At 41.6% G+C, this 27,304-nt stretch overlaps 1 protein-coding gene across 6 annotated transcripts in view; it reads left to right on the top strand.

Annotated features, from left to right (window-relative positions):
- Positions 1-19,637: 19,637 nt before the first annotated feature.
- Positions 19,638-27,304, top strand: part of TFB1M (transcription factor B1, mitochondrial) — a 69,620-nt gene continuing 61,953 nt past the window's right edge. For 5 of the 6 annotated variants that reach the window (XM_086318493.1, XM_086318489.1, XM_086318491.1 and 2 more), the window contains exons 1-2: positions 22,128-22,324; positions 25,537-25,688. In XM_086318493.1, the coding sequence (XP_086174619.1) occupies positions 22,192-22,324; positions 25,537-25,688 (285 nt within the window). In that variant the 5' untranslated portion in view covers positions 22,128-22,191. Of the gene's footprint in view, positions 22,066-22,127; positions 22,325-25,536; positions 25,689-27,304 lie in introns of those variants that run through there. The other variant, XM_086318490.1, reaches the window with a different exon arrangement.

Genomic DNA, 27,304 nt, shown 5'->3' with positions numbered 1-27,304 from the left:
TGACTTAATTATTCTTGATTTTACCGATATAGACAGACACATAAGTATGGAAATCCATATATACAATATAAGAAATGTTCCTATTGTTGGTGACTTCATTTTCTCAGAGTTTAGGCTTCTCATTGTTTCCCAGTCTCTCTCTCTCTCTGCTTCTCTAGCAGTTTTGTTACTCATTATGGCAATCACGTCTTACTTTTCCTAAAAGATTCTTCCTATTGCTTCACTTTGGGTCTACTGTTTTCTCTCTTAAGTCTATCTTTCTTGTAAATATGCCTGTAATTAACCCCATATAACTATTGATGCTTTGAATTGCTATGATATTTTTCTTTAAAAATACAAAGATCTTTGAAAATACTGACACTGTCTTTAAAACAAAGTAGCTTTTTAAAAATAAAGCAAATAAAACCAAAATGGAGGAACTTTGTCTCTCTTCAACTAGTTCTGTTTCTTTCAACATCCTGCAGAAGCTCCCGGATCCACACCACTCACCTCAGTGGGTAGAAATGTCATGATTGACTTCAACTTGTTTCTCTGCTTTCACCTCATTCTCACACTTTCAACCTTAAATTTAAGCTTTCAGTTTTCATCTTTATCTGCTGCACTGCTTCCCAAACCCGTGCCCCTGACCTTCCCCACATCACTTCCTGCTGCTTCCATTCCTTCCCATTTTCATAGTCTCCTGATCATAATGGAAGCATTTTAGCTAAATCTTCTCTATCTAAAAATCTCTCCCATACCTTTGTCTCCTTTTTTCTCCTAAATCATTTTAAATCACATCACAAGGTTCTATTTTTATGTTTTCTTTAAATATACTTACCTCTGAGCATTAAAGAACTCCCACTTCTTTCCCTTGACTATCCCTGTGTATATAGAATACCTACTGGGGCTACGGGTTATTTATATTCTAGCAGTCAGCATTGGGGTTCCTTTCCCAGCCTGCTGCCATTAGGAGAACTAAGGCAGAATGTTGAAACAAACTACAATGTGAATTTTTCTCTGTAGTGAATCTGAGACCAAGCGATCAGCTGATAACAAAGACCACACAGTCCATAATTACAGTTAAACCTGCTGAAATGCAGTGCTGGTGCAGGGAAGAGATGGAGTCAACTGAGCAAATTTTTATGCAATTTAGTTGACATCATTCTTTAAACGGCAGTATCCAAACTGATGATATGCATTCACTACTAGTCAAAGGGCTTCCCTAATAGCTCAGTTGGTAAAGAATCTTCCTGCAATGCAGGAGACCCTGGTTCGATTCCTGAGTCAGGAAGATCCCCTGGAGAAGGGATAGGCTACCCACTCCAGTATTCTTGGGCTTCCCTTGTGTCTAAGCTGGTGAAGAATCTGCCTGCAATGTAGGAGACCCTGGTTCGATTCCTAAGTCAGGAAGATCCCCTGGAGGAGGGATAGGCTACCCAAGTATTCTTGGGCTTCCCTTGTGGTTAAGCTAATAAAGAATCTGCCTGCAATGTGGGAGACCTGGGTTCGATTGCTGGGTTGGGAAGATCCCCTGGAGAAGGGAAAGGCTACCCACTCCAGTATTCTGGCCTAGAGAATTCCATGAACTGTATAGTCCTTGGGGTCGCAAAGAATCAGACATGACTGAATGACTTTCACTCACTCACTCACTAGTCATAAAGAGAACTAAGTCTTGGGCAAGAGGATTTTAATCCCACAGCACTTCAACTACTGGGTAGGTGGTAGGTTAAACAACTGAAAATTAAAAACTAACACTGACCGCTGTATGTAGGATAGTTCCTATGAATGCTAAAAACTTTCTAAAATGATCTCTTGCAAGCCTGCCCCAAACCACTCCCCGTGTGGTTTCGGTTGCACACTACACAAAAGTGGCACATTCAAGGAGACTATCACGTCATAGCCATCTTATGATTCTGTAAATTTTTTTTGTACTTTTATAATAACTTTGTTAACTTCAGAGATGAATGAGTTTTGTGGTAAATGACTATAAAAAGTCTTTCTTCAATAAGATTGGTATATTATTACTTTCTGATCAGACTTATGAAATAAAAATATGTTTGATTATTACAATATCTTGATAATATAACAACATTCAAAATAACCTGTATTTCTAAATAAGAAGTTGCTTTTCTCACTGAAGAACTGATTAAAATCTTAACATTTTTTAAAAATCTCTATCAGCATCATGTACAGACAGAGTAACATGGAAATTTACAATATCACACATAAAATAGACAGCCAATGGGAATTTGCTGTATGACTCAGGGAACTCAAAGAGGGGGTCTGTGACAATCTAGAATGGTGGAATGGGGAGGGAGATGGGAGGGAGATTTGGGAGGGAGGGGACAAGGATGTACCTATGGCTGATCTTGTTGGTATATGACAGAAAACCACAAAATTCTGTAAAGCAATTATCATTCAATTAAAAAAAGAAAAAAGAAAAAAAACCTGACAAAATATATTCTCAAAAAAAAAAATTTCTATCAGCAGCAATACACTGTAGTTCATGTACTCTGCCCGGTTTTTCCTACCAAGTGGGATTGCAGAGTTCCTATTTTAAATATACAGGCACTTTCATTATGATACAAATAACTAGGCAGTCACTAATATTAATTTAGCATTAATAACGTACAAAGTAAGCACTAACTTGACATAAATTAGACATTACTACGTAATGATCTGCTAATTACATTATAGCACTTGTTTATTTGTTGCTATGGAAATTTCATAATTAACTGCTATTAAAATTTGGGGCTTGTTACCTAGCTCTTATTTTTAAATTTAATTTTCTAATTATTATGATTAAAAATTCAAATCATGTATTATGTTTAATAATTGTATTTCTATTATTTATTCACAATTATATTATGTTTGCATCACTGTAATTAATGGGAAATATATAACATACTAACTTCAAAAAGATGTTTTACTTGAGAATAGAAAGCTTTCTCTAATTTATGCCAAAATGCCCTGTCAGTTAGCAGCAGCCCTGATTCCTCCAGCACTACGATGGAGAAGATACTATTATTTTTCCCTCTTCACACATGAGGAAAGAGAGGCTTAGAAATCTTAAATAATTTGCTCAGTGTCAGAGATAGCAAGTTATGAAGGCAAGAGTCAAATTCTAACACTTTGAGACAGAGCCAGACTGCTGAACTGCAGGGTTTGGGAAATTGCAGATCTCCCTTCTTTAAAAAGGGCCTCCTTCGGGTTCCTGCCTGACTAGACCCTTCTTTCAGTGACGTCACCAACTGGACCACAAAGGTGAAGTCTGTCCTTCCAGAAGGTGACAGCAACGGCAATGGAAGTTGACCACGAGGAACAAGCCAGAAGTGCAGTCAAACGCTGGATCTCCAAAAACATGTGCTTAGTGTGGGGAGAGAGCACAGTTTGATGAGAAGCAGATTTAGATTCCAATTCTGCCTCTGCCGCTTACTCAAGAACTACCCACTAAACCCTTGGTCCCCTCCAGTATCCCTCTCCAGGCATTCACTTGTCCAAGCCAGGACCCTGGGAATCAGTCTTTCCCTCACCACCCCACCTCTTCCCAACCATTCTAAGAGCCATAAAGTTATTTTCCAAATATCTCACAAACTAGCCTGTTTCCTCACCATCTCTACCACGGTCACCCTGGTCTCACCATCATCTCACACCAGTTACTGTAACCCCTCTTCTCCAGTCTCCCTTTTTATATTCTGACTCCTCTTCAATTTATTCTCCCCATTTTCATCTCATCAAAATCAGGTATTTACTTACAACCTTGGAATATCTATTATTCCTCAACATCAAATTCTACCCTAGCCTACAAGGTCACTCAAGGTCAGGTCCCACCTCCTTCCCCAGTCAACTTCCCTGCTTGACACACCTCCCCTCTTCTACTCAGCAGACCTGGTTCAGATTCTCAAAGGTTCTCAACCCTCCCCCTTTGCACGAGCTGTTCACTTTGGCCTCCTTAACACCCATTTACCTTTCAAAACTCACCTTAAGCATCAGAGCCTCCAGACGTGCCTTCCTGACCTTGACCTTTCCCCCTTATCTGTCCCTACCCCCACATTGGCTGCTGATCAGATCAGTTACCCTTTGCTAGTTTCTCCTATATTCAACCTTTTGTTTGTCTTTCATGGTCTTTATCACAGGAGGGCTTCCCAGGTGGCTCAGTGGTAAAGAATCTGCCTGTCAATGCAGGAGACACAGGAGATGCAGGTTCAATCCCTGGGTTAGGAAGATCCCCTGGAGGAGTAGGAAATGGCAACCCACTCCAGTATTCTTGCCTAGAGAATCCCATGGACAGAGGAGTCTGGCCTCCTATAGTCCATGGGGTCACAAAGAGTCAGACAGGACTGAAGAAACTTAGCATGCATGCACGCACACATACAGTTACCAATTGATTAACATCTGCCTTCCCCAGTGGACAGAAAGTCAAAAATTGGGAATGACCATGTCTGTTTTGCTCACCGTTTGGATTCTTGTGCTTAGCACAAAGCATAGTTCACTAAATTCCTTTACAATGACTGAAAGAAACGTGTGGCTTTGAGTAGATTACTTAAATTTTCTTAGTCTCTTTCCTCAACTGTTAAAAAAAGGATAATAACAATACCTACCTCAAAAGTCATTGTGAGGCTTAAGTAAAAGCAGCATTGTAAAGCACTAAGCACTCAGCGCATTATTTCCTGCAATAACATGAGCGACGAGAATTAGTCTCTATTTTCAAACTGCTTGTAGTCCTACAAAAATAGGAAGTCATTCGCACAAATAATTAAAACACTGCAGAATATGAGCTTATCAGATTAGCCAATAGAAGGCCTAGCCTAAGGCAAAAAGGACTTCCCAGGTGGCTCAGTGGTAAAGAATCCACCTGACAATGCAGGAGACCCAGAAGACACGAGTTCAATCCCTGAATCATGAAGAGCCCCTGGAGAAGGGAATGGCTTCCCACTCCAGTATTCTTGCCTGGAAAATCCCATGGACAGAGGAGCCCGGTGGACTACAGTCCATGGGGTTGCAAAGAGTTGGACACAATTGAACACGTACTCACTCACCACTCACTCAAGGCAAAAAAAGGTGAAGTAACCAATATTCAGGGCACCTTATTTATATCTTCCCTCCCCTGGGATCCCTCAGGAGCCCTACTGCTGGACTAGAAAAGACAAGGACACAAGAGGTGATATGGAGACACAGGCCTCTCCACTCCTCCTCAGTACAGTCCTTCCTCTGTCCACAAGGGGGACTCTACTTCCTTCTCCCTTGTCCTCTAGGAGGGTGTGTGTGTGTGTGTGCGTGTGTGTGTGTGTGTGTGTATCCCTGCAGGACTTTTGGTCCTGTGCCAAACGTCCATAAGACATTGGGTCCACATCAAAGGTCCTTGAAATTGTTTCCTATCCAAAATATCCGAGCTTATTTAGTCCATGCCCAAAGGGTTTTTTTTTCTTTTTTCTAAATTTTTATTATAGTTGCTTTATAATGTTGTGTTAGTTTCTTCTGTACAGAAAAGTGAATCAGCTATATGTATACATATGTACCCTTTTGGGGGGATTTCTTCCCACCATGCCCAAAGATTCTGGACAGGACCAGATATCAAGGATCTTTTGTCTCCGTGGCCCTTATGAACAGAAACGAGTGTCTGCTAACTGTGTGTTTGCCTGAAAGCAGGAATCATTTGAAAAGTCAGCTGTTGTCCATTTCCATTATTCCTGCCCGTATCAACTACATTAAGTACCCGATTAAGGTTCATGAATGAATGAATGAATGAAAGCGAAATGAAATTACATAGAAAACAACATGGGTGCATTTTACATCTGTAAGATGTTTTTGGCAAACTCAATAGAAAAGACAAGACACAGGAGGAACCATGAGGAAGCAGTGCACAAGCCCAGAACATAATTCTGTTCAGAGGGTTTTCAAAAGATAGATCAAAGGAAGCGAAACCCCCACCAGGGGTAGCTCTGGCATGTTTAGCCTTCAGCCGCTTCATAATCTACCTGCACCCCCTACCCCTGAGTCTACTTTGACATGAGATCTTTAAATGTTGCGGGGGGGTGGGGGGTGGCAGAGAGAATCACTTAACTGCTATCTGATTCTTCATCTGTAAAATAGAGCTAATGACACTGACCTTCCTCCTAGAGCTATTGTGTGGGATAATTAATTAATAATTGTAGAATCCTTTGAGAGTCTAAAGTGCGACATAAATGCTAAGCATTATTTCCACACAGTCTCAACTGGCTCTTCGAAAGTACACTCTGGTCTCGATGCCTTTGATCTGCTGTTATCACCTGAAATAGAGCAAACAATGCCTCTGTATCATTAAGCAAATGCATAATGAATGCTATTCATTGTTAAAGGTTACTTAGCAATTTAACTTTTTTTTTCTTTTGAATAGGGACATCCTCCTGTGAGAGGATTATGTAAGCTAATAGCTAATGTATCAAAGGAAAGGGGAGAAAAGAAGCCACCATGGCAACCAGAGCCACGAGGCCCATGCTTCAGCCTTCAGAAGAAACTGATGTCCACCTCACCAGGAGAATAAGAAGAAAACCAGAGGAGAAGGCAGGCAGAGGGGTCAGTGGTGGAAAATGGCAGGCCAGGGCTGGACCTCCTCCTTCCATCATCTCTCGGTTTACAGTGCAAGACACCATGTGCGCTATTTGGGAGGGAGGAGGGTTTAGGCAAGAGTCAAGTTTCTCCATCTCTCCATTGTTGCCCTCTTCCACAAGTCCCTTCATGTTCACTGATGCTGGGGAGATTGTTCTTCTTTTGAATAAAACCTTTTCTAGGGATAGAGGTGGACAGAGCTGTGATCAGAAAGCCTTTATCCTTCCCTGCATTCCTACCGATGCTCAATTATCTCCACAGAAATGGACCTTGACTTGAAGCCTGGCAGATACCGGTCCAGTTCATTAACTCCCAGAGCAATCACCCAAAGGTTTTTAAGGTAAGCTAGGTAGCCTGATGGGGCTTCCCAGGCAGCTCAGTGGTAAATAATCTGCCTGAAATGCAGGACAGGCATGTTTAATTCCTGGGTGGGAAAGACCCCTGGAGAAGGAAATGGCAACCCACTCCAGTTCTTGCTGGGAAATCCCATGGACAGAGGAGCCTGAAGGGCTACAGTCCATGGGATTGCAAAAAAGTCAGGCGTGACTTAGTGATTAAACAACAGGTAGCCCGATAGAATCACATTCTCCAATAAAATATGGAAAAGCTCGAAACTTGTAGATTCATTCCTTTTATATTAAAATACTGGAACAGGATTACAACTCCCTTATGTGTTTGTTTCCTTTAGACAGAAGAAATAAAGCGCTCATTTGGTTTAGATTTTGAAGGTTTAGATTTTTATCTTCTGGTGCAGTTAGAAGGTATTGGGTTATTTTACAAGTTAAATCTCTAAATGTTAGAGTTAACTTTTAAACCATGTTTTTCAAAAACTATATACATTTACAATGTGCTCCTCTCCCTCTATTCCTTTAAATAATACCCAAAACACAACTCTTACATCCCCCTCTGTGTTTTTTACTGCCTTGACTATAGAGATTTTATGTCCCTTATTTGGCATTGCTGTTTACTGTCATTCCTCCATAATTCTGGGTTGTTTTTTTCTTTTTTTCTTTGCTGACCTGATTTTATTTCAGTATCCTTTGGAAAATCTATCTTCACTATGCTTAGTTAACTCAAACTTTGGCACGATTGGAAAAGGCTGGAACATGGAACAAGATCACCACCAAGTGGCCAGGCTGGGTGTGCTTCTTTCTGTGCATCTTTTCAGATTTTCCCCCACATTTTTATTTCATTGGATTATACACAGCAGAAGTGTCCTTAAAGATAACTAATCCAGCTCCTATGCTCTTCAAATGAGAAAACTGAAGGTCAGAAAGATGAATTTCTTTGTTCAAGGCCATGATGTCTCATAACATGCTGTAGTCTGCATTTTTTCAATGACAATGTCTTGAAACTGGGATTGAACTTCAGGGTCAACCAATCCAATCCTCTGTCATGTAGATAGATGGCTTCCCTGGTGGCTCAGTGGTAAAGAACCTATCCGCCAATTCAGGAGACAGGGTTCGGTCCCTGGGTCAGGAAGATCGCCTGGAGAAGGCAATGGCAACCCACTCCAGTATTCTTGCCTGGGAAATCCCATGGACAGAGGAGCCTGGCAGGCTATAGTCCATGGGATTGCAAAAGCACTGGACACGACTTAGCAACTAAACAACAAATCATATAGATGGGGAAACTGAGACATGGAGAAAGAAAATGCCTTCTCAAGGTTCAGAGAGCTGATCAGATTTGTACAAGAACCCAGCTTTAATCATACGTAGCCTGGCATTCATCCTCCTACTAGACCAGCCCCATTTGAAATGTTGTGGGTTTTTTTTTTTTTTTTTGCCCCCATAAATTATAACTCTAAAGAGGTGGCCACAGTATCTGAAAATAAAGTACTCAAATTTTTTCTTTTTCGAAATAAATAAGGCTACACCAGAGGAGCCCTTTCTTTTCTGACAATTTTATTTATTTTTGACTGTGCTGGGTCTTTATTGCTTTGCGGGCTTTCTCTGGCTGTGGTGAGCCAGGGCTGCTCTCTATTGCAGTGCCGGGGCTTCTCACTGCGGTGGTTCCTTCGCTGTGGAGCACAGGCTCTAGGGTGCGTGGACTTCAGTAGCTGCAGTTCCCCGGCTCTGGAGCACAGGCTCAGTAGTTGTGGCACATGGGCTTGTTTGCTCTGAGGCAGGCATGTGGGATCTTCCCTGACCAGGGATCAAACCGGTGTCTCCCACATCAGCAGGCGATCTCTGTACCTTGGAGCCACCCATGAGCAACCGCTGAGCTCCACCTCCCAGAGAAGCCTTTTGAAAAAGGCAAATTTCATTCTCGCGGATGAATTGTTCCTTGTGAACAGATAGAAAACATATTTTACCACTTTTGTTTATATTTAGGAGGTGATGAATTTGAGCGAAGGTAGTTAGAAATTCCAACTATACTCTTTTGACTTAGGGAAAAGACTTATCTCTAGCTCAGAACGTCTTGATTCTAAGGTTTGACTGCCTGGATTAGAGAACTTTCTTTGGTAAACTGAGATAACTGCTCATTGTCTTTGAATTCCCTTCCATCTAACTTCAGTCATTGTAACAAAAGTAGAAAGGTCCACAACACTGAAGATTCCTCATCACTCTGAGTAATCTGAGTTCCTCGGTTCTCAGGGGGAAGAGGAATCCGCATCGGGCGGCAGGTGCTACGCATTCTTGCCCCAGCCTGTGTCACATACCCTCCTGAGTTTTCCTGCAGCTATGATGCTGGGCAGACTGACGGCTCTCCCCTCCCTACCCCCTCTTCTGTTCTCCGTTCTTAGGGCTTTCGGGTGCCTCCTCGGCTTCTGGTGGGAAAGCTCTGAGTTGGATTTCACCAAGTTTTTCAATGGGTCCTCAGGGAGGTTGAGGCCTGGTTGTCCTAGAGCCCTAGCATTAAACTACTCTCTAACTACGTTTAGTGACTTTTCTCCATTTCCCACTGCATGTTTCCCCTTTCCTCCTCTGTGTCTCCTGGGATCACCTCCCAGGTAAAGTACCTGCATCCAGAGCTTTGCCTCAGGGTCTGATCTTGAGGTGATACAGCCACAATGCTGACACTGTACCCAAGCCAGGTTTCTGCCTTGGTGATAGAATAAGTGTGATCCTCTAAAAAGCGTGTCCACCGGAGGTGGTTCAGCCTGGCCCTCGCTCCTGCACATGGGAATATGAACCATTAAGCTTGGGAAGTTAAAGTGACGGGCCTTCACTTGAACAAGCCTCTTGCAAGGCTTGAGGGTCACTGGAAATATACTCATATGGTTGTATGTTTTTGTAAAATTTGCAAAAGTAGGGCATTTTAACCACAGTTAAGACAACTGTTTCTGTCCAGGTGACATCTGGAGGCAGAGACCACTTTGTGAGTCTGACGCAGGTGGAAATTGAGCTAGGAACACATTTTAGTTGAACTTTGGAAAGATGATTTAGAACATTTCAGTAAAATAAATGCAAAATTATAGACTCCTGGTTTGTGTGAATATGGAATATGCTTTCTGCTATCTGGCAACCCACTCCAGTGTTCTTGCCTGGAGAATCCCAGGGACAGAGGAGCCTGGTAGGCTGCCGTCTCTGGGGTCGCACAGAGTCAGACACGACTGAAGTGACTTAGCATAGCATATCTTTAAATTTATGTATTTAAAGAATGGAAAGAAAATTTAGACTAAAAACTAATGGGTAAGAAACAAGCAGTAGAGTGATAAATGGAGCAATAAAGTCAATAAAATTATTCTTACATCAAGAAGTGAATTGCAACCAAAAAAATTCATATCAAATGCAGTAATTTATTAAGAGGAATAAATACATTGAGTAGAAGTAAGGAACGGGTTCATGAACTATTTGATAACCTAATTAATAAAGAGAAGTGAATCATATGAATACATTGGAAAAAAATTAAATATCTTGATTATTTGACACCACATACTGACATCAATAACCTCAGATATGCAGATGACACCACCCTTACGGCAGATAGTGAAGAGGAACTAAAAAGCCTCTTAATGAAAGTGAAAGAGGAGAGTGAAAAAGTTGGCTTAAAGCTCAGCATTCAGAAAACTAAGATCATGGCATCTGGTCCCATCACTTCATGGCAGATAGATGGGGAAACAGTGGAAACAGACTTTACTTTTTTGGGCTCCAAAATCACTGCAGATGGTGACTGCAGCCATGAAATTAAAAGATGCTTACTCTTTGGAAGGAAAGTTATGACCAACCTAGACAGCATATTCAAAAGCAGAGACATTACTTTGCCAACAAAGGTCCGTCTAGTCAAGGCTATGGTTTTTCCAGTAGTCATGTATGGATGTGAGAGTTGGATTGTGAAGAAAGCTGAGTGCCGAAGAATTGATGCTTTTGAACTGTGGTGTTGGAGAAGACTCTTGAGAGTCCCTTGGACTGCAAGGAGATTCAACCAGTCCATTCTGAAGGAGATCAGTCCTGGGATTTCTTTGGAAGGAATGATGCTAAAGCTGAAACTCCAGTATTTTGGCCACCTCATGCGAAGAGTTGACTCATTGGAAAAGACTCTGATGCTGGGAGGGATTGTGGGCAGGAGAAGGGGACGACAGAGGATGAGATGGCTGGATGGTATCACTGACTCGATGGACGTGAGTCTGAGTGAACTCCGGGAGTTGGTGATGGACAGGGAGGCCTGGCGTGCTGCGATTCACGGGGTTGCAAAGAGTCAGACATGACTGAGCGACTGAACTGAACTGAACTGAACTGACATCAATGACTGTAATATAAACTCATGATACATCAGTACAATGAGGATGCCTGTGACAAATTGGTGAATGAGTGTCATAAATTTGAAGTATTTAAAATTAGACACTGTACCAAAAAAAACCCTGAAGTGCCCTAAAAACATACAGATCATATACACCAAAAGCTTAAAAGAGAATTTCCAACTTTGACAACAATCCTAACAACTTATGTGCCATTGCCAATCATGAGCTTCAAGCTGAAAGAAATGTTTCTAAACTATCAAAAATAAAAACCAAATTTTAATCAGTCAGAGTAGAGGAAATACTAAATTTATCTTTCTATGCTCTCTGTGGAAAATAATCTCAAAATATTCTCATATGAAAAAACAACCAAGGAGTGTGCTCCCCAAAATGTTGGGGGAAAATTATCAAACGAGTTTGTAATGAAAATACAAAATAATAAAAAACATTTAATAAACATTTAATAAAACATTTAATAAAAAACATTACTTTTCCAGATGTTGTGATGTTTGTGCTATTTGTCATGACTTATAATTTCTTTCCTTATTCCAAAAAAATGATTTTCGTATCCAATTTTGTATTCTTTTTCTTACAGAGAGCCTCCCAAATTGTATAAGCTTCCATATCTTCCCAAGGTTTCCTCTAACGAATGTAATGCATGTATGCATGTGTGCTCAGTCCCTCAGTTGTGTCTGACTCTTTGCAGGCTGTCAGGCTCTTCTGTCCATGGAATTTTCCAGGCAAGAATACTGGAGTGGGTTACCATGCCCTCCTCCAAGAGATCTTCCCTGCTGGCGTTTCTTACGTTGCTGGCACTGGCAGGCAAGTTCTTTACCACTAGTGCCACCTGGGAAGCCTGAATATAGTACACCAGGCCTTAATCCTACCAGGGAAAGAAGGAAGATGCTCTAACGTCTGCTGAATATGCCAGGAATGGGTATGAAGCATGAGAGTCCCCAAATCGATGCATGTAAAGAGAGTGGGAAAACAGCAAATGATCTTTCTGATATGTCATGGATCGTTACATTTCACAATAAAGTTAGGAGTATATACATTTACTCAAGAAAGGAATTACCATCTACTATATGTGATAGTGACCTACCCTGCTGACATTTCCAAAACATAGAAAGAAAACTGTCACATAAATTACAGAGGCAGTCATCACAGGGGAACGAAAGAAAACTGACAGAGACCTCGGAAAACTGGAGCCTGTTCCATTTCTCAGGCTTAGGGACCATAAAGAAAATAAGACAGTGTGTTAAAACCTGCAGGTCAGAATCCATCACTGAGCAGCAGAAACTAATATATTGTAACAATTATTTTAGAAAAAAAAAAGAAATGGTTTAAAAAGAATAGACTAATTTAGAAAACACATTGGCTCACACATAGTTATATTAAGGGTTTCAAGAAGCATCTGTGTATGAAGGGGTGTGTATAGGGTTAAAGTATAAAAGGAATTTTTGCTATGAAAGGGAAAGGGAAAGGGAAGTTGCTCAGTCATGTCCAACTCTTCACGACCCCATAGACTGCAGCCCACCAGGCTCCTCCATCCATGGGACTTTCCAGGCAAGAGTACTGGAGTAGGTTGCCATTGCCTTCTCCTCACTAATCACTGCTGCTGCTGCTAAGTCACTTCAGTCATGACCGACTCTGTGTGGCCCCATAGACTGCAGCCCACCAGGCTCCCCGGTCCCTGGGCTTCTCCAGGCAAGAACACTGGAGTGGGTTGCCATTTCCTTCTCCAATGGATGAAAGTGAAAAGTGAAAGTGAAGTCGCTCAGTCATGTCCGACTCTTAGCGACCCCATGGACTACAGCCCAGTAGGCTCCTCCATCCATGGGATTTTCCAGGCAAGAGTACTGGAGTGGGGTGCCATTGCCTTCAGCCTAAAAAGTTTGAAAAGTATGTATAAGGAACATTGAGTGGTTGCAGATTCAAGCACAAGAGAATAAAAATGACAGAAACAGCAGAATTCAGTTTGGAAATCTGTAGCAGATTATAAATTCACTAAAATTGGGGAGGCATTTTTTAAACAGAAGCAATATTCATGATTGGATTCTGGAATGAAACCACAAAAGCTTATTGACTCAAAATACAATATATAAATTATAGTATAATATGATACCATGTGATAAAATATGGTATGGTTAACATAATGACACGATGTAATATAATGAACACAATACAACTTAAATGAACAATTGTAGTTATTATGGCCCTAAGCCAGCACTCCCATTTTCCTCCCCACTGTCTCTCTCATTTGTAAGACTCATGAGCATACTGGTTTTAGATAGTCTACAATTATAGGATTTCAGGCACAATATTATGTGTATACATTTCAAAACACAATATAACAGTCTGTAATGATAATTTAATATTTTGTTTTACACTACCACTTGATTTAACGTAACTGTTTCCTAAACCTTTTTGTCTAATTAGAACCACTCACCCTTCTTTGCCTTCACCTCCCCCAAAAGAACAACAGAGTACTGAATAGGCTAAAAGGAATACCTTTTTTGAACTGGGTAACAGTAAGATCAAATGACACATTTGTTTTCAGGTGTAACACTTGTAATTCCAGCCTTAAGACAATCCTCTGATGGTAACACTGTCAATGTCTCTAAATAATGAAGTGACAGAATAAAAAGTCAATATGCAACAGCCAAGCCCAATAAAAATCTGCAGAAGGGAAAGTCATCTTTCATGAGCACCATAGAATAATAAATGGGCAAGTGGTCCTCTGAGCTTACTTTGTCATATGTTACAACAATAATAAGGGAACTACATTCTAATGGTTTTTTTTACTTCAGTACCACAAGGAGCTTCCCAGGTGGCACTAGTGGTAACAAACCCACCAGCCAATGCAGGAGATTTAAGAGATGAGGGTTCAATCCCTGGATCAGGAAGATCCCCTGGAGAAGAAAATGGCAACCTACTCCAGTATTCTTGCCAGGATTCTTCAATCCCATGGACAGAAGAGCCTGGCAGGCTATGGTCCATAGGGTCACTAAGAGCCAGGCATGACTGAAGTGACTTCACATGCACACACCATAAGAGTATTAACAACGTGTATGTTGATTATATACACCTGGATATAGATCTTATGAGTGTATTCAGATAGAAAGAGAGAAGGGGAAGAGTATTAACATTGATGAATGTCAATAGGATTGGCCACTATATTTGGTCCATTATATGCCTTATCTCGGAGAAGGCGGTGGCACCCCACTCCAGTACTCTTGCCTGGAAAATCCCATGGACGGAGGAGCCTGGTGGGCTGCAGTCCATGGGGTCTCGAAGAGTCCGACACAGCTGAGCGACTTCATTTTCACTGTTCACTTTCATGCACCGGAGAAGGAAATGGCAACCCACTCCAGTGTTCTTGCCTGGAGAATCCCAGGGATGGTGGAGCCTGGTGGGCTGCTGTCTATGGGGTCTCGCAGAGTCGGACACGACTGAATTCAGCAACTTAGCAGCAGCAGCATGCCTTATCTCAGGCTTCCCTGGTGGCTCAAATGGTAAAGAATCCACTTGAAACATAGGAAACCCAGGTTTGATCCCTGTATAGGGAAGATCCTTTGGAGAAGGGAATGGTTACCCAGTCCAGTATTCTTGCCTGGAGAATCCCATAGACAGAGGAGCCAGGTGGGCTACAGTCCATGGAGTCACAAAGAGCCAGACATGACTGACTAAGCACACACAATACATGCCTTATTTTATGAGGTATAACGATATATGATATATGAGGTATAATGATATATGATATCTTAATATTGCAAAAATTTTTCTAACACGATGTTATCTATTACTGCTGCTACTGCTAAGTCACTTCAGTCGTGTCCGACTCTGTGTGACCCCATAGACGGCAGCCCACCAGGCTCCCCCGTCCCTGGGATTCTCCAGGCGAGAACATTGGAGTGGGTTGCCATTTCCTTCTCCAATGCATGAAAATGAAAAGTCAAAGTGAAGTCGCTCAGTCGTGTCCGACTCTTAGCGACCCCATGGACTGCAGCCCACCAGGCTCCTCCATCCATGGGATTTTCCAGGCAAGAGTACTGGAGTGGGGTGCTATTGCCTTCTCCCTATCTATTACTATTCTCATGTTATAAAGAAACTATTGGTGTTCTGTCTCTGTGTTGTTAACAACTTACCATACCTTTGTTGGCTCAGAACATAAATTTGTCTTCCGCTTCTGTAGTTCAGGAAGGTGAAATGGGGGGAGCCTAAAATCAAGATGTTGCCAGGACTATGTTCCTTTCCAGGGCCTCTAGGGAAGGACCCCGTGCCTTGCTTTTCCATCTCCTAGAGGCTCCCCACACCTTGAAGGTTTTACCCCCTCGTCCCTTGACATTCTTCCTCCATCTTCAAAGTTAACAACATTCGACTAAGTCCTTGTCATGTGCTTTCTCTGGTTTTCAGTTCCCTTTTCCACTGTTAAAGGCCTTTGGGGTCACACCGGGCTCACCCAGATAACCCACAATTGGATGATTTAGGGGAGGGAGGGGATAGCATGATAGACGGATATGGTAGATCCAACAGCAGTCTGAAGACACTGGGCTCCAGGTGGGCCCCAAGGGAAATGAGAGGGCACCAAATAACCTGCACTGGCCCTCCTCTTCTGACCAAGCCTCCCTATCCTTCTTCCTGCTGTCTTCACCTAGCCCTTCTCAACTAGAGAACAGGCAGCCCATCGCTGTGAATGAGTTACAACTCACTAACCTGTACTGGCAGGAATGCGAATCCCAGGTTGGGTGTGTGCCCACAGGCACAGCCACTTTGGTCTTTGGGGCTTGGGCTAGAGATGGGCAAGGCAGGGGACCTAGGACAGAGAAAGAAGGCATAGACATGGCTTGATTGAGTATCTAGTTCACCTCATAGTCTCTTTGTTGAGGGACAGGGGGCTGTCACCAAGAGGCCCAGGGAGATCCATTTACTTGTTGAATAGAGTCTCCCCATTCACAGAGCAATTTGTTCCCACATAGATTTTTAAATGCATGGGAAAGACTTAGATGCAAAGGTACTCACAGTCACAGTTTTATTTTTAACCTTTATTTTTCAATTGAATGTGGAGTTTTAAATTAATAAACTATTGATATAATCTGTGTTGTGCTCATTCACTTCAGTCATGTCCAACTCTTTGAGATGCTATGGACTGTAGCCCGCCAGGCTCCTCTGTCCATGGGATTCTCCAGGCAAGAATGCTGGAATGAGTTGCCATGCTCTCCTCCAGGGGATCTTTCCAACATTTTCTGTGTCTCCTGCATTGCTGCTGCTGCTGCTGCTGCTAAGTCGCTTCAGTCGTGTCTGACTCTGTGCAACCCCATGGACTGCAGCCTACTAGGCTTCTCCATCTATGGGATTCTCCAGGCAAGAACACTGGAGTGGCTTGCCATTTCCTTCTCCAATGCATGAAAGTGGAAAGTGAAAGTGAAGTCGCTCAGTCATGTCCGACTCTTAGCGACCCCATGGACTGCAGCCCACCAGGCTCCTCCATCCATGGGATTTTCCAGGCAAGAGTACTGGAGTGGGGTGCCATTGCCTTCTCTGCTCCTGCATTGCAGGTGGAGGCTAATTATTTTTACAATGCCTTTAGCATGTGTTAACTTTTTCTTCATTTGCAAAAAGATCTGCTTTATTTGCAGAAAAAATCCTACCCCCTACTCTGAGTCATCCTAAGTGGTGAGTGTTGCCTGTTCTCACCACTTTATTAGGATACTTGACAATAATTCACAGATCTTTAGGGAGTCAGCAGGCTCTCAGACACTGCCTGGAATGGTGATAAATATCATATATATATATATATATATACACACACTATATATATATTACACTATTATTAAATGTGGCTTGGAATTGCCAAACAACTTTATATTATGGTATATAAAGCACCATTTTCTGATAGTATTTTATAATTCCATGTAATACGATTCCATGTATAATTCCATGTAATATATATAATAGTGTAATATATCATATTATCATATATAATGTGTATATATTATATAAATTATATATATAAGTATATATTATATGTATATAAATTATATCATATATAATGTGTATATATTATATGAATATATATATTAAATATAAATATAAATTAAATATAAATATTATATTTATATAAATGTAAAATATATATATATTTAAATAGTGTAACTCTTACATGGTTCCCTCAAGCAATTAGCCTGTGTTGCTTGCCACTAGTTGTTTTGCTTCCGTCCCGAAAGAATAAGCATTTGGTCTCTCTGCTCAGAATTATCATGTATTTCCGTCTTCCCTCTAGGTAGGTCACTATATTCCTTTGTGAACAGTGAGCATCAAAGAGTCACTAAAAAAAATAAATAGAGCAAAATATGTCTCAATATTTCTCTAGAGTTAGAATTATAAAATACTATCAGAAAAGGGCACTTTATATACCATAATAGTCATTATATAAAGTTCAGTTTGGCAATTCCAAGCCACATTTAATTTTCTCTGAAAATTCCCACATGGCAGAGAAGATATTGGTCTTTGTGGCTTTCAAGTCTCTTTCGGGGAACTGTAAAATGACAACCTTTTAGAATTAGCACTTCATCCATAAATAAACACTAAATTACTTATACCAAATAAAGTCACCTGTGTATTTTCATTAACATAAATACTAAAATAATAAGTAGCTTTCCTATATAACCATCCTGGGATTTATGAGGTTTAGAATTCTGCATTTTAGTTTAGTACAAACTAGGTTAGAACTTGCAGTTCTTCATCTCCACTGATAGGTGGGGCTAGGAATTTCTGTATTAATTATAATATTTTAGCATATTAAAATTTATATCTAGATGAAGCAGATACTTCAAAGCTTCAAAACTGATGAAACTGCATACTTCTCTTTTAAGGGATAAAACTGTTTGCATTAATATGTGAAATACACTACTAAAACACCCCCTGCTGATTTCACAGGCTTTGCAGGGAGTTATGCATAATTTTCTGAAAATTAAAAGACTGAGGATCAGATATTTATGGTGATAAAAATTAGATCTCAATAACTTTTAAAAACTTGGAAGAGTCTCTTAAGGTGGAATTTTTAAAATTCAGTTCAACAACTATTTAACATATGTATGCATGCATGCTAAGTCATTTCAGTCGTGTCCAACTCTTCACGACCCTATGGACTTTAGCCTGCTAGGCTCTGCTGTCCACGGGATTCTCCAGGCAACAATATTGGAGTGGGTAGCCATTCCCTCGAGAGACTTGCAGAGTCAGAAGATTGGAGTTCGGGACTCAGCTGTGCCCTTGCTAGCACTGGAGCAGTATATATTGAATATCTTTGTAAACTTCCAGCACAGAATTGAAATCAAAATTAACTGAAGTAACTGTTTTGAGAATAAAAGATCATCTGCTCTCAAATACTGATTACTGAAGACAGCATGGTGTAAGACAATAATTCTTGTATTTAGATGTGAGAGTTTCTTAAGAACCCACCAATTCTCCGTGTAACTGTGCTTTTGCTTTTGTGTTTTTATTTTTTATGTTGGTGTTAATCTTTTAAAAGTTCATGTGAGCATATTCTGAAGCATCTGAATACTCTCCTTCTAACTGCACACACACACACACACACACACACACACATATATATACACACTCATGACAGCATTGTTGTCATTGTTCAGTTGCTAGGTGGTGTCCGATTCTTTTCGATGCCATGAACTGCAGCACTCCAGGCTTCCCAGTCCTTTACTATCTCCTGGAGCTTGCTCAAGCTCATACCCATTGAGTCAACCATGCCATCCAATCATCTTATCCTCTGTCGCCCCCTTCTCCTCTTGCCCTCAATCTTTCCCTGCATCAGGGTCCCTTCCAATGAGTCGGCCTTCACATCAGGTGGCCAAAGTAATGGAGCTTCAGTTTCAGCATCAGTCCTTTCAAAGAATATTCAGGGTTCAGCATCAGTCCTTTCAGTGAATATTCAGGGTTTTCTTTAGAGTTGACTGGTTTGATTCCCCCCCTTGCTGTACAGGGACTCTCAACGGTCTTTTCCAGCACCACAATTCGAAAGCATCAATTCTTCAGGGTGCAGCCTTCTTTATGGTACAATTCTCACACCTGTACATGACTACTGGAAAAACCATAGCTTTGACTATACCGACCTTTGTCAGCAAAGTGATGTCTCTGCTTTTTAATATGCTGTCCAGCTTTGTCATAGCTGTTCTTTCAGGGAGCAAACATCTTTTAACGTACTGGCTGCAGTTACTGCCTGCAGTGATTTTGGAACTCGAGAAAATAAAATCGGTCACTGCTTTGACTTTTCCCCCATCTATTTACCATGGAGTGATGAGACCAGATGCCATGATCTTAGTTTTTTGAATGTTGAGTTTTAAGCTAGCTTTTTCACTTTTCTCTTTCACCTTCATCTAAGAGGCTCTTTAGTTCCTATTCCCTTTTTGCTATCAGAGTAGTGTCATCTGCATATCTGAGGTTGTTAATGCTTCTCCCAGAAATCTTGATCCCAGCTTGTGAGTCATTCAGCCCAGCATTTCTCAAGATGTATTCTGCACATCAGTTAAATTAACAGAGTGACAATATATAGCCTTGACGTACTTCTTTTCCAATTTTGAACCAGTCTGTCATTCCATGTTTGGTTCTAACTGCTGCTTCTTGCCACACATACAGGTAAGGTGTCTGGTATTGTCATCTCTTGAAGAATTTTCCACAGTTTGTTGTGATCCATATAGTCAAAGGATTTAGTGTATTCAATGAAACATGCCGGCATTACTGTCAAGTAATTTGACCTCTGTTTCTAAGCTAATGAAAACAGCTACAGGTTGACTTAAAGTATAGCTCTCATGTTACTCCAAGAGAAAGGCAAGCCACAATGGCAAAAACCCCAAATGAAGATTTGGTGGTAGTCTGGATCCAGAAAACTGATCAGAAAATTCAATCATTACATGGCACACTATAATATTTGGTAAGCTGAACTTTAAATAAAAGAATCCTGTCAGTCTGCATTAAGACCAGTAATTTAACATCACACACCATTTGTTTTGGTTTTGTAGCTATAGAAATGTATTTACTAAATTGTATTTTAGTCATATGAAAATAGTGAACAAGTTTATAGTCAAGATTCAGAATCTATATATTAAATAGCATCATAAAAATTAAAATGCACATACATTAATTAAATCATTAACTTTAAAATAATCTAATACTTGAGGGGTGTGGCCAAAATTGGAACTCAGAAAAGAAATAACTCAGATTAAAGTCTTCTAACTCAAATGACCTCATCTCCCTCTACTTCTTCACAGTAAGGATAAGGATGGGTTGGCTCAGTGGCAAAGAATCCACCTTTACAAGAGAGGTAGGTTGGATCCCTGGATCAGGAAGATCCTCTGGAGAAGGAAATGTCAACCCACTCCAATATTCTTGCCTGGGGAATCTCATGGACAGAGGATCCTGGAGGTTTACAGTCCATGGGGTCACAGAGGAATCGGACATGCCTCAGCGACTAAAACAACAACAAACTAAGGATGATAATCTCACCACACAGGACTGTTGGGAGGAGTAAATAAAACAACGAGTATAACCTGAGAATGAACACCTATCTCTTGCGGAAAATAAGGGTTCTGAGTCTAGACTTTCAAAAATAGGATAAATATTGCTAACTTCTGTTTAGGGTGGAGGAAACAGTATCTTTAGAAAGGCGGTATAACCAAGTATTTGATATATACCAGAAAACGCTTCCCAAAGCCTAAAGCGCTAAACAAAGCGGCTTTTCTCACTGACTACATTTTGAAGGAACAGGAGTTGGGTTCTGTTCTGGCTCTCTAGCAAAGCCTCGTAGGCTGCAGTTCATGGGGTCGCTGAAGATCGGACACGACTGAGCGACTTCACTTTCACTTTTCACTTTCATGCATCGGAGAAGGAAATGGCAACCCACTCCAGTGTTCTTGCCTGGAGAATCCCAGGGACGGGGGAGCCTGGTGGGCTGCCATCTATGGGGTCGCACAGGATCGGACACGGCTGAAGTGACTTAGCAGTAGCAGCAAATATGCAGATGTCGTGTAACCCCCTGGGCCGCATTCACCTGCAAGTAATTATAGCAGTAACGGCCATCTTTGATAGCGGCTTTACCATATACCATGCACTTGAACTACGTTCTGGATTTACACACCAGACGACCTCTCTCAGTTCCACACCTTTAAAGCAAACATTACGTTCACTTAACAGATTTTTTTAAAATAACAATAAGGCTAAGAGAAGTTAGAAACCTGCCATGCCACACCTGCTGTGCTGAGAGTCTAAAAACATCCACCATAAGAGAATTGTTAGCAATCAACAGTTTTGCCGTTAACAACCTGCTATCCCGTAACCCTCCACAGAGGCGCTTTTAGGACCGCCCATCTGCCAGGTGGGGCTTTCCTGCGGCTCAGCTGATAAGGAATCCGCCCGCCAAGCGGAAGACCTGGGTTCGATCCCTGGGTTGGGAAGATCCCCTGGAGAAGGGAACAGCTACCCAGTCCAGTATTCTGGCCTGGAGAATTCCATGGACTGTGCAGTCCATGGGATCGCAAAGAGTCGGATACGACTAAGCGACTTTCACTTTGGAGTCAAACTCAAAACAAATCCTCCACCAGGTGAACTTCATTCATCAATCCTTGGGTCCGCCCCTCCTCGTTCAGGCCCAGGCCCCGCCTCTCCCCGCCCCGCCATCGCTCCGGCCTCCGCCCACCTCACGTGCAAACACGGCGCGGTTACCCAGCCTGCCCTGCACTTAGCAGGACGGGGAGCATGCGCTTTCTGTGCGCCTGGATTTCCTGTTCGCGTCCTTCGCTTCTGACGGGGTACGTCTAACCAATCACGTAGGCTCGGAGGTGGGCCAGAGTTCTCCCAGGCTCCTCCCCCTGCCCTCACTTGAGGAGCCTTGGAGGAACGTCCGGCGTGGGATCTGTACAGCCAGTTCAGGGTTCATGGCTTCCTCCAGGACGCTCGGCACTTTCCGTCTCCCGCCGTTACCCACGATTCGAGAAATCATTAAGTTGTTTAGACTGCAAGCCGTGAAGCAGCTATCCCAGAATTTTCTTCTGGACTTAAGGCTGACAGGTGGCTTATCAGTGTTTCCCCGGCGTCTCCCTCGCGTCCCTGGGGGAGTGGGGTCGAGGGGGTTTCGCGCGGACCCTGCGGGCGGGCGACGGGGTTCAGGCACAAAGGTGTGCGGTGGCCGTAGGTCAGACCCTTCTGCCGCTTTGCTCTGAGAGAACTCCGGAGCCCCACCGCCCAGGGGGTGTGTAGAGTGTGTCGTTTGCTGAGGGGTGTTTGCCGTGGGCTTTGGAAGGCAGGCTGTGCGGACGCCGAGCAAACACTGGCTTTGGAAGGCTTCGCGTCTCCTGAAAGGCGCTTGTGGAATTCCAAATCTTGGTGTGTTACCAATAAGGAATACATGCACGTGCTGACTGATTTGGCTTTTTATGCAGTTAAACTTGCAGGGACTTTATTGGTAAACAGGTTGGAAGAGTATCCATTTCATGGCGTTCGATATTTAAAAGTTTACTTGTTGAGTCTCACCCTCGAGGGTGCAGATATTCATTCTGTAAACACTCATGAAACCAGCCAAGTCTGTCCCCAAGGAGCTTACATTTTAGTCAGTTTGCTTTCCCACTCCCTAAGTCACGTTTTATGAAGTAAAATTTAGACACAAAAAAATTCGCCTGTTTGAAGCGCACAGTTGGATAAATTTTGCAAATATATATATATAGTCGTTTAACCTCTACCAGCGTTTTTTCGTGCTGGTCTTTCTGAAAGATGATACTGCAAGAAAAAGATTATTAGAAATATGGCAGTTCACAGTTGGAGTACGTAACATTTCTGGGGTTTTGATATTTCATTCTATTTGGCCCCTCTTAAGAAACTGAGTCAGTAAATCACATATTTCGAAAGTTGTGAAGTACAGTCCAACAGCAGGGATGGGTGGTTTTATTTCTTGAACTTAGAGTAGCAGCGTGGGCAAGCCAGTAGCGATGTAACGGGGTAAAAAAACTTAACCTGTTTTCAGTTTTTTTATTTAATTGGACGAGAGCTCTACCACAAGAGCATTAAAAGGTCATCCACCTCGAAAATTCTTTGGTCCTGAGATGGTTGGATGGCATCACCGACTCAATGGAGTTTGAATGGGCTCCGGGAGTTGGTGATGGACAGGGAAGCCTGGCCTGCTGCAGTCCACGGGTCGCAAAGAGTCCGCAATGACTGAATAGTAACTAGAGCCAGCCTTTTCGGGTAGTCATTAGCTGCATTCTAGATACAAGGCACCGTTCCGGGGACTGAAAATAGAGGTCTTTATATTGAAAAAAAAATCCTTCATATGTCCTTTCTCATGTGAGCCTTTATTCACCTTCAGGAATCAATTCCAGATCTAGATACTATTGTCCCCTCTTCTACAGGAACCAAAATGAAGACAAATAAGGTACTTGTGTGAGGTGAGAAGCTCAGGTGTGAACAGAGCAAGATGGAACCCCAGGCATAGTGAATTGACTGTGCTCTTTGATATCCATTTGTGTTTGAATGTTTCTGAAAAGTTTAAGGTGAAAAGACTGTCCTATCTACTGTCGTAGCTTTCCATTTTAAAAAAAGAGAGAGACTGTTAAAATCACTCTGTAATATCTGCACTTAAGGCAGCCTCTCTGTTCCCTCTGAGAGACAGCGCTCTTTAGTGGAGAAAGGGTTGGCTTTTAGGACTTAAACCTGAGCTGGTGTCATCCATTTGTTTTCCAGGTAACCTCACTCAAATAATAGATGAAGAAACTGGAAAGTTCAGAGAAGTCAAAATGGGGTAGTAATTCTTAAGTTAGGGCTTCACAGGTGGCATTACTCGTAAAGCACCTGCCTGCCAAATCAGGAGACTTTATAAGAGACATGGGTTCAATCCCTGGGTTGGGAAGATTACCTGGAGAAGGGAATGGCAACGCACTCCAGTATTCTTGCCTGGAAAACTCCATGGTCAGAGGAGCCTGGTGGGCTGCAGTCCATGGGATCGCAGAATCAGGTGCTACTGAAGTGACTTAGCACAGCACATACAGCACAGTTCTTCCTTAATATGTTGTAAGAATTTGCTGTGAGAAAGCATGTTAAACACCTGTAACGTGGTCAGTGTATGCTCGTTTTCTCCTGGCACCCATTGAAGAGAAAACTATTCTTGGATAATTGAGAGATTGTTTTTGCCTCTAAGCTTACAAAGGTAGGTTATCAATAACAAGCAAAAATGAGACTGTACACTGTCAGTGAACAGTGTAAAGTGCTTAGTACGTTTTCAGTGGCTAAATTTCTACCATCCCAAGAGGCCCAGTTGCTTGGATTTTAATATCTCAGTCAATATGATTAGTCCATTGTTTTTCCAGAAGGTTGGTTGCAATGAATCCTCAGTAATGTGCTTTTCTGTGCTTTCTTAAGGTCTGCTAACTTAGATTGATTAAAAAATTAATTTTCTTGTATCAACTTGCATGTTTGCAAAGCTCAAAAACCCTTCACTCCTAAATTTAACTTTTTCCTAAAAATAACCAAGAATCTCAATTTCTGCAAATCCTGTTAGCTAGGAACTTGGTACCATTGCCACGTTGACCACCAGCTAGATGTCTGTAGATAAAAGTGAATACTGCCAGCACTTTCTGCTCTGAATTTCTAACTTGCAACGTTGGAAATTCTGAATGTGAAGCTCGCCTTGCTTATTCACATAATTGATATTCAACAACTGTAGAGAAGTGGTTTGTGTTTTTCCATCACTTCTTATATTGATTGGTTTGGCAGAGAAACAGGTGAAAAATACCGTGTGTGCGTATGCTTTCGTGCACGTGCACTCAGTCGTGTCCGACTCTCTGGTGGACTGTAGTCTACAAGGCTCCACTGTCCATGGGATTTTCCAGGCAAGAATACTGGCATGGGTTGCCATTTCCTTCTCCAGGGGATCTTCCCAACCCAGAGATTGAACCCTTGTCTCTTGTATCTCCTGCATTGGCAGGCAGATTCTTTACCACTGCACCACCAAGGAAGCTCTCAGAAAATACCATGTTTATTTAAGTTAAGGAAATTTGTCATGGTAATCCTATTTTTATTAAGGGTCTGGTAGAATTCAACAGTTATATGGTAGACTATTGAATGGCTACTATACATTGGTTTAGGCTGAGTTAAATAATCTGATAAATACTATGTATAAAAGATTAGTTGGTTAAGTAATGCTGATAAGAATTTGTGTAGATTATTTTTCATTTTGAATTCCATATGTTGACATTTGCCAAGGTAGTCAATTCAAACTTTCTTTTCTCTAGATAAAATTGTAAGGAAAGCTGGCAATCTGACAAATGCTTATGTATATGAAGTGGGCCCTGGGCCTGGGGGAATCACAAGATCCATTCTCAATGCCGGTGTTGCTGAACTTCTGGTGGTTGAAAAGGATAGTCGATTTATTCCTGGATTACAGGTGAGTTGCTGAAAGTACCTTACTTAGGAGGTAAAAACCCAGTTTAAATCTTCAGGTCACGATTCTTAAACCTCAGGGTATATAAGACTTATACAGTTTGCTCCTCAAACTGCAGTTCTCCAGGCCTCATTCCAGAGATTCTGATTACAGTGGTCTAGGAGTGGTCTAGGAATCTGCATTTCTAATCACCATTCTCACATGAATTGTTGGCCAAAGCTTGAATGAACCAGCTTTATGCATTGATGCTAAGCAAGCTAATTGTGTGACTTTTTGGCTACTAATAGCTGTGCATGCCATAGTACCCCATTCCTTCAAAAATAAGTAAAACTAAGAAATGCTAACGATGTCTCAGTTACTGGCATGGCTTCTGAGAACCTCCTTTAAGTTCAGAAAATCATTTCCACAAGCACAAGATAGAGAAGATACACGCCTCATTGAGAGAAAGTAATTGTTAAGCTTAGGCATTTGTGTAAGGATTTTTTAAGTGAAAAAATTAAGTTGTGCCATAGGTTTAAAATGAAGTTTGAATAAAATGATCGTTGTTTTTCTTTAGTCACTAAGTCATGTCCAACTTTTGTGCAATCCCATGGACTATAGCCCACCAGGCTGCTCTGTCCATGGGATTTCCCAGGCAAGAATACTGGAGTGAGTTGCCATTTCCTTCTCCAGGAAATCTTCCTGACCCAGGGATCAAACCTGAGTCGCCTACATTTTCTAAATCCGCCTACAGGCAGATTCCCACTGAGCCACCTGGGAAGCCGGAATGAAATGATAAATGTATCTTTAAAACAGTAGGTGATGTCCTATGAGAAGTGTTTGAAGAAACTGGTTGTATTTCAGTGGAAGAGAAGCCTTGAGTGAGGGGATTCATAGCTGCCTCTCCAAAGCTGTGGTGGGGAGGATCAGTTTGTTTTGATCTTCTCTAGAAGAGAACTAAAACAGATAAGAATTGAGGGAGGCAGGTGGATTTAAAAATGAGGAGAAAGTTAAATTTTTAAAACAGTATAATACAGTGGAACAGATTATATAAGGGATCTTATAAAGGGATTCTTCATCGGGGCACTTATACCTAATGGCTTAAGGGCCTTTGTTTGACTCCTCTGTAATTCTGAAACTTTAAGAGAGTCCTTAGCCTTTGGTTCATAAGAGTAGCAATTTATTTAGTGAGTCCAATAGAATAATAAAATTAGCTACATTGTTATTTTCATATAGGAGGACAAATCAGTTTAAAATTAGTGCATTCTAAAACTTTTACGTATATTAATGGATAAATGTTTAATTTCTGCCAGAACAGTTTGAGAAAATTTGAGAAAATCTAGAGCTTGTGTTTATGCCTCTGGATATTTTTAGAACCCAGTGAGTTTTCTTCTCATTATTTTGCTATATCCAGCCTTTATGCTTTAAAAAAATTATGTATTTAGTTCCACCTAATTTTGCCAGCCTTGATAGAATTGGTTTCAGATTTATAACTTTATTTGGGGATTATTACGTGGTGCAATGCACTTTCATGCACTGGAGAAGGAAATGGCAACCCACTCCACTGTTCTTGCCTGGAGAATCCCAGGGACGGGGGAGCCTGGTGGGCTGCCATCCATGGGGTCGCACAGAGTCGGACA

This window comes from Bos grunniens, chromosome 9 (assembly GCF_055505025.1).
Source record: "Bos grunniens cultivar Pamir isolate PY7600 chromosome 9, Bosgru_T2T1.0, whole genome shotgun sequence".
In the NCBI taxonomy this organism is placed as follows: Eukaryota; Metazoa; Chordata; class Mammalia; order Artiodactyla; family Bovidae; genus Bos; species Bos grunniens.
The sequence above is the reverse complement of the archived record's forward strand: the minus strand, read 5'-3'. Positions and strand labels throughout refer to the sequence as shown.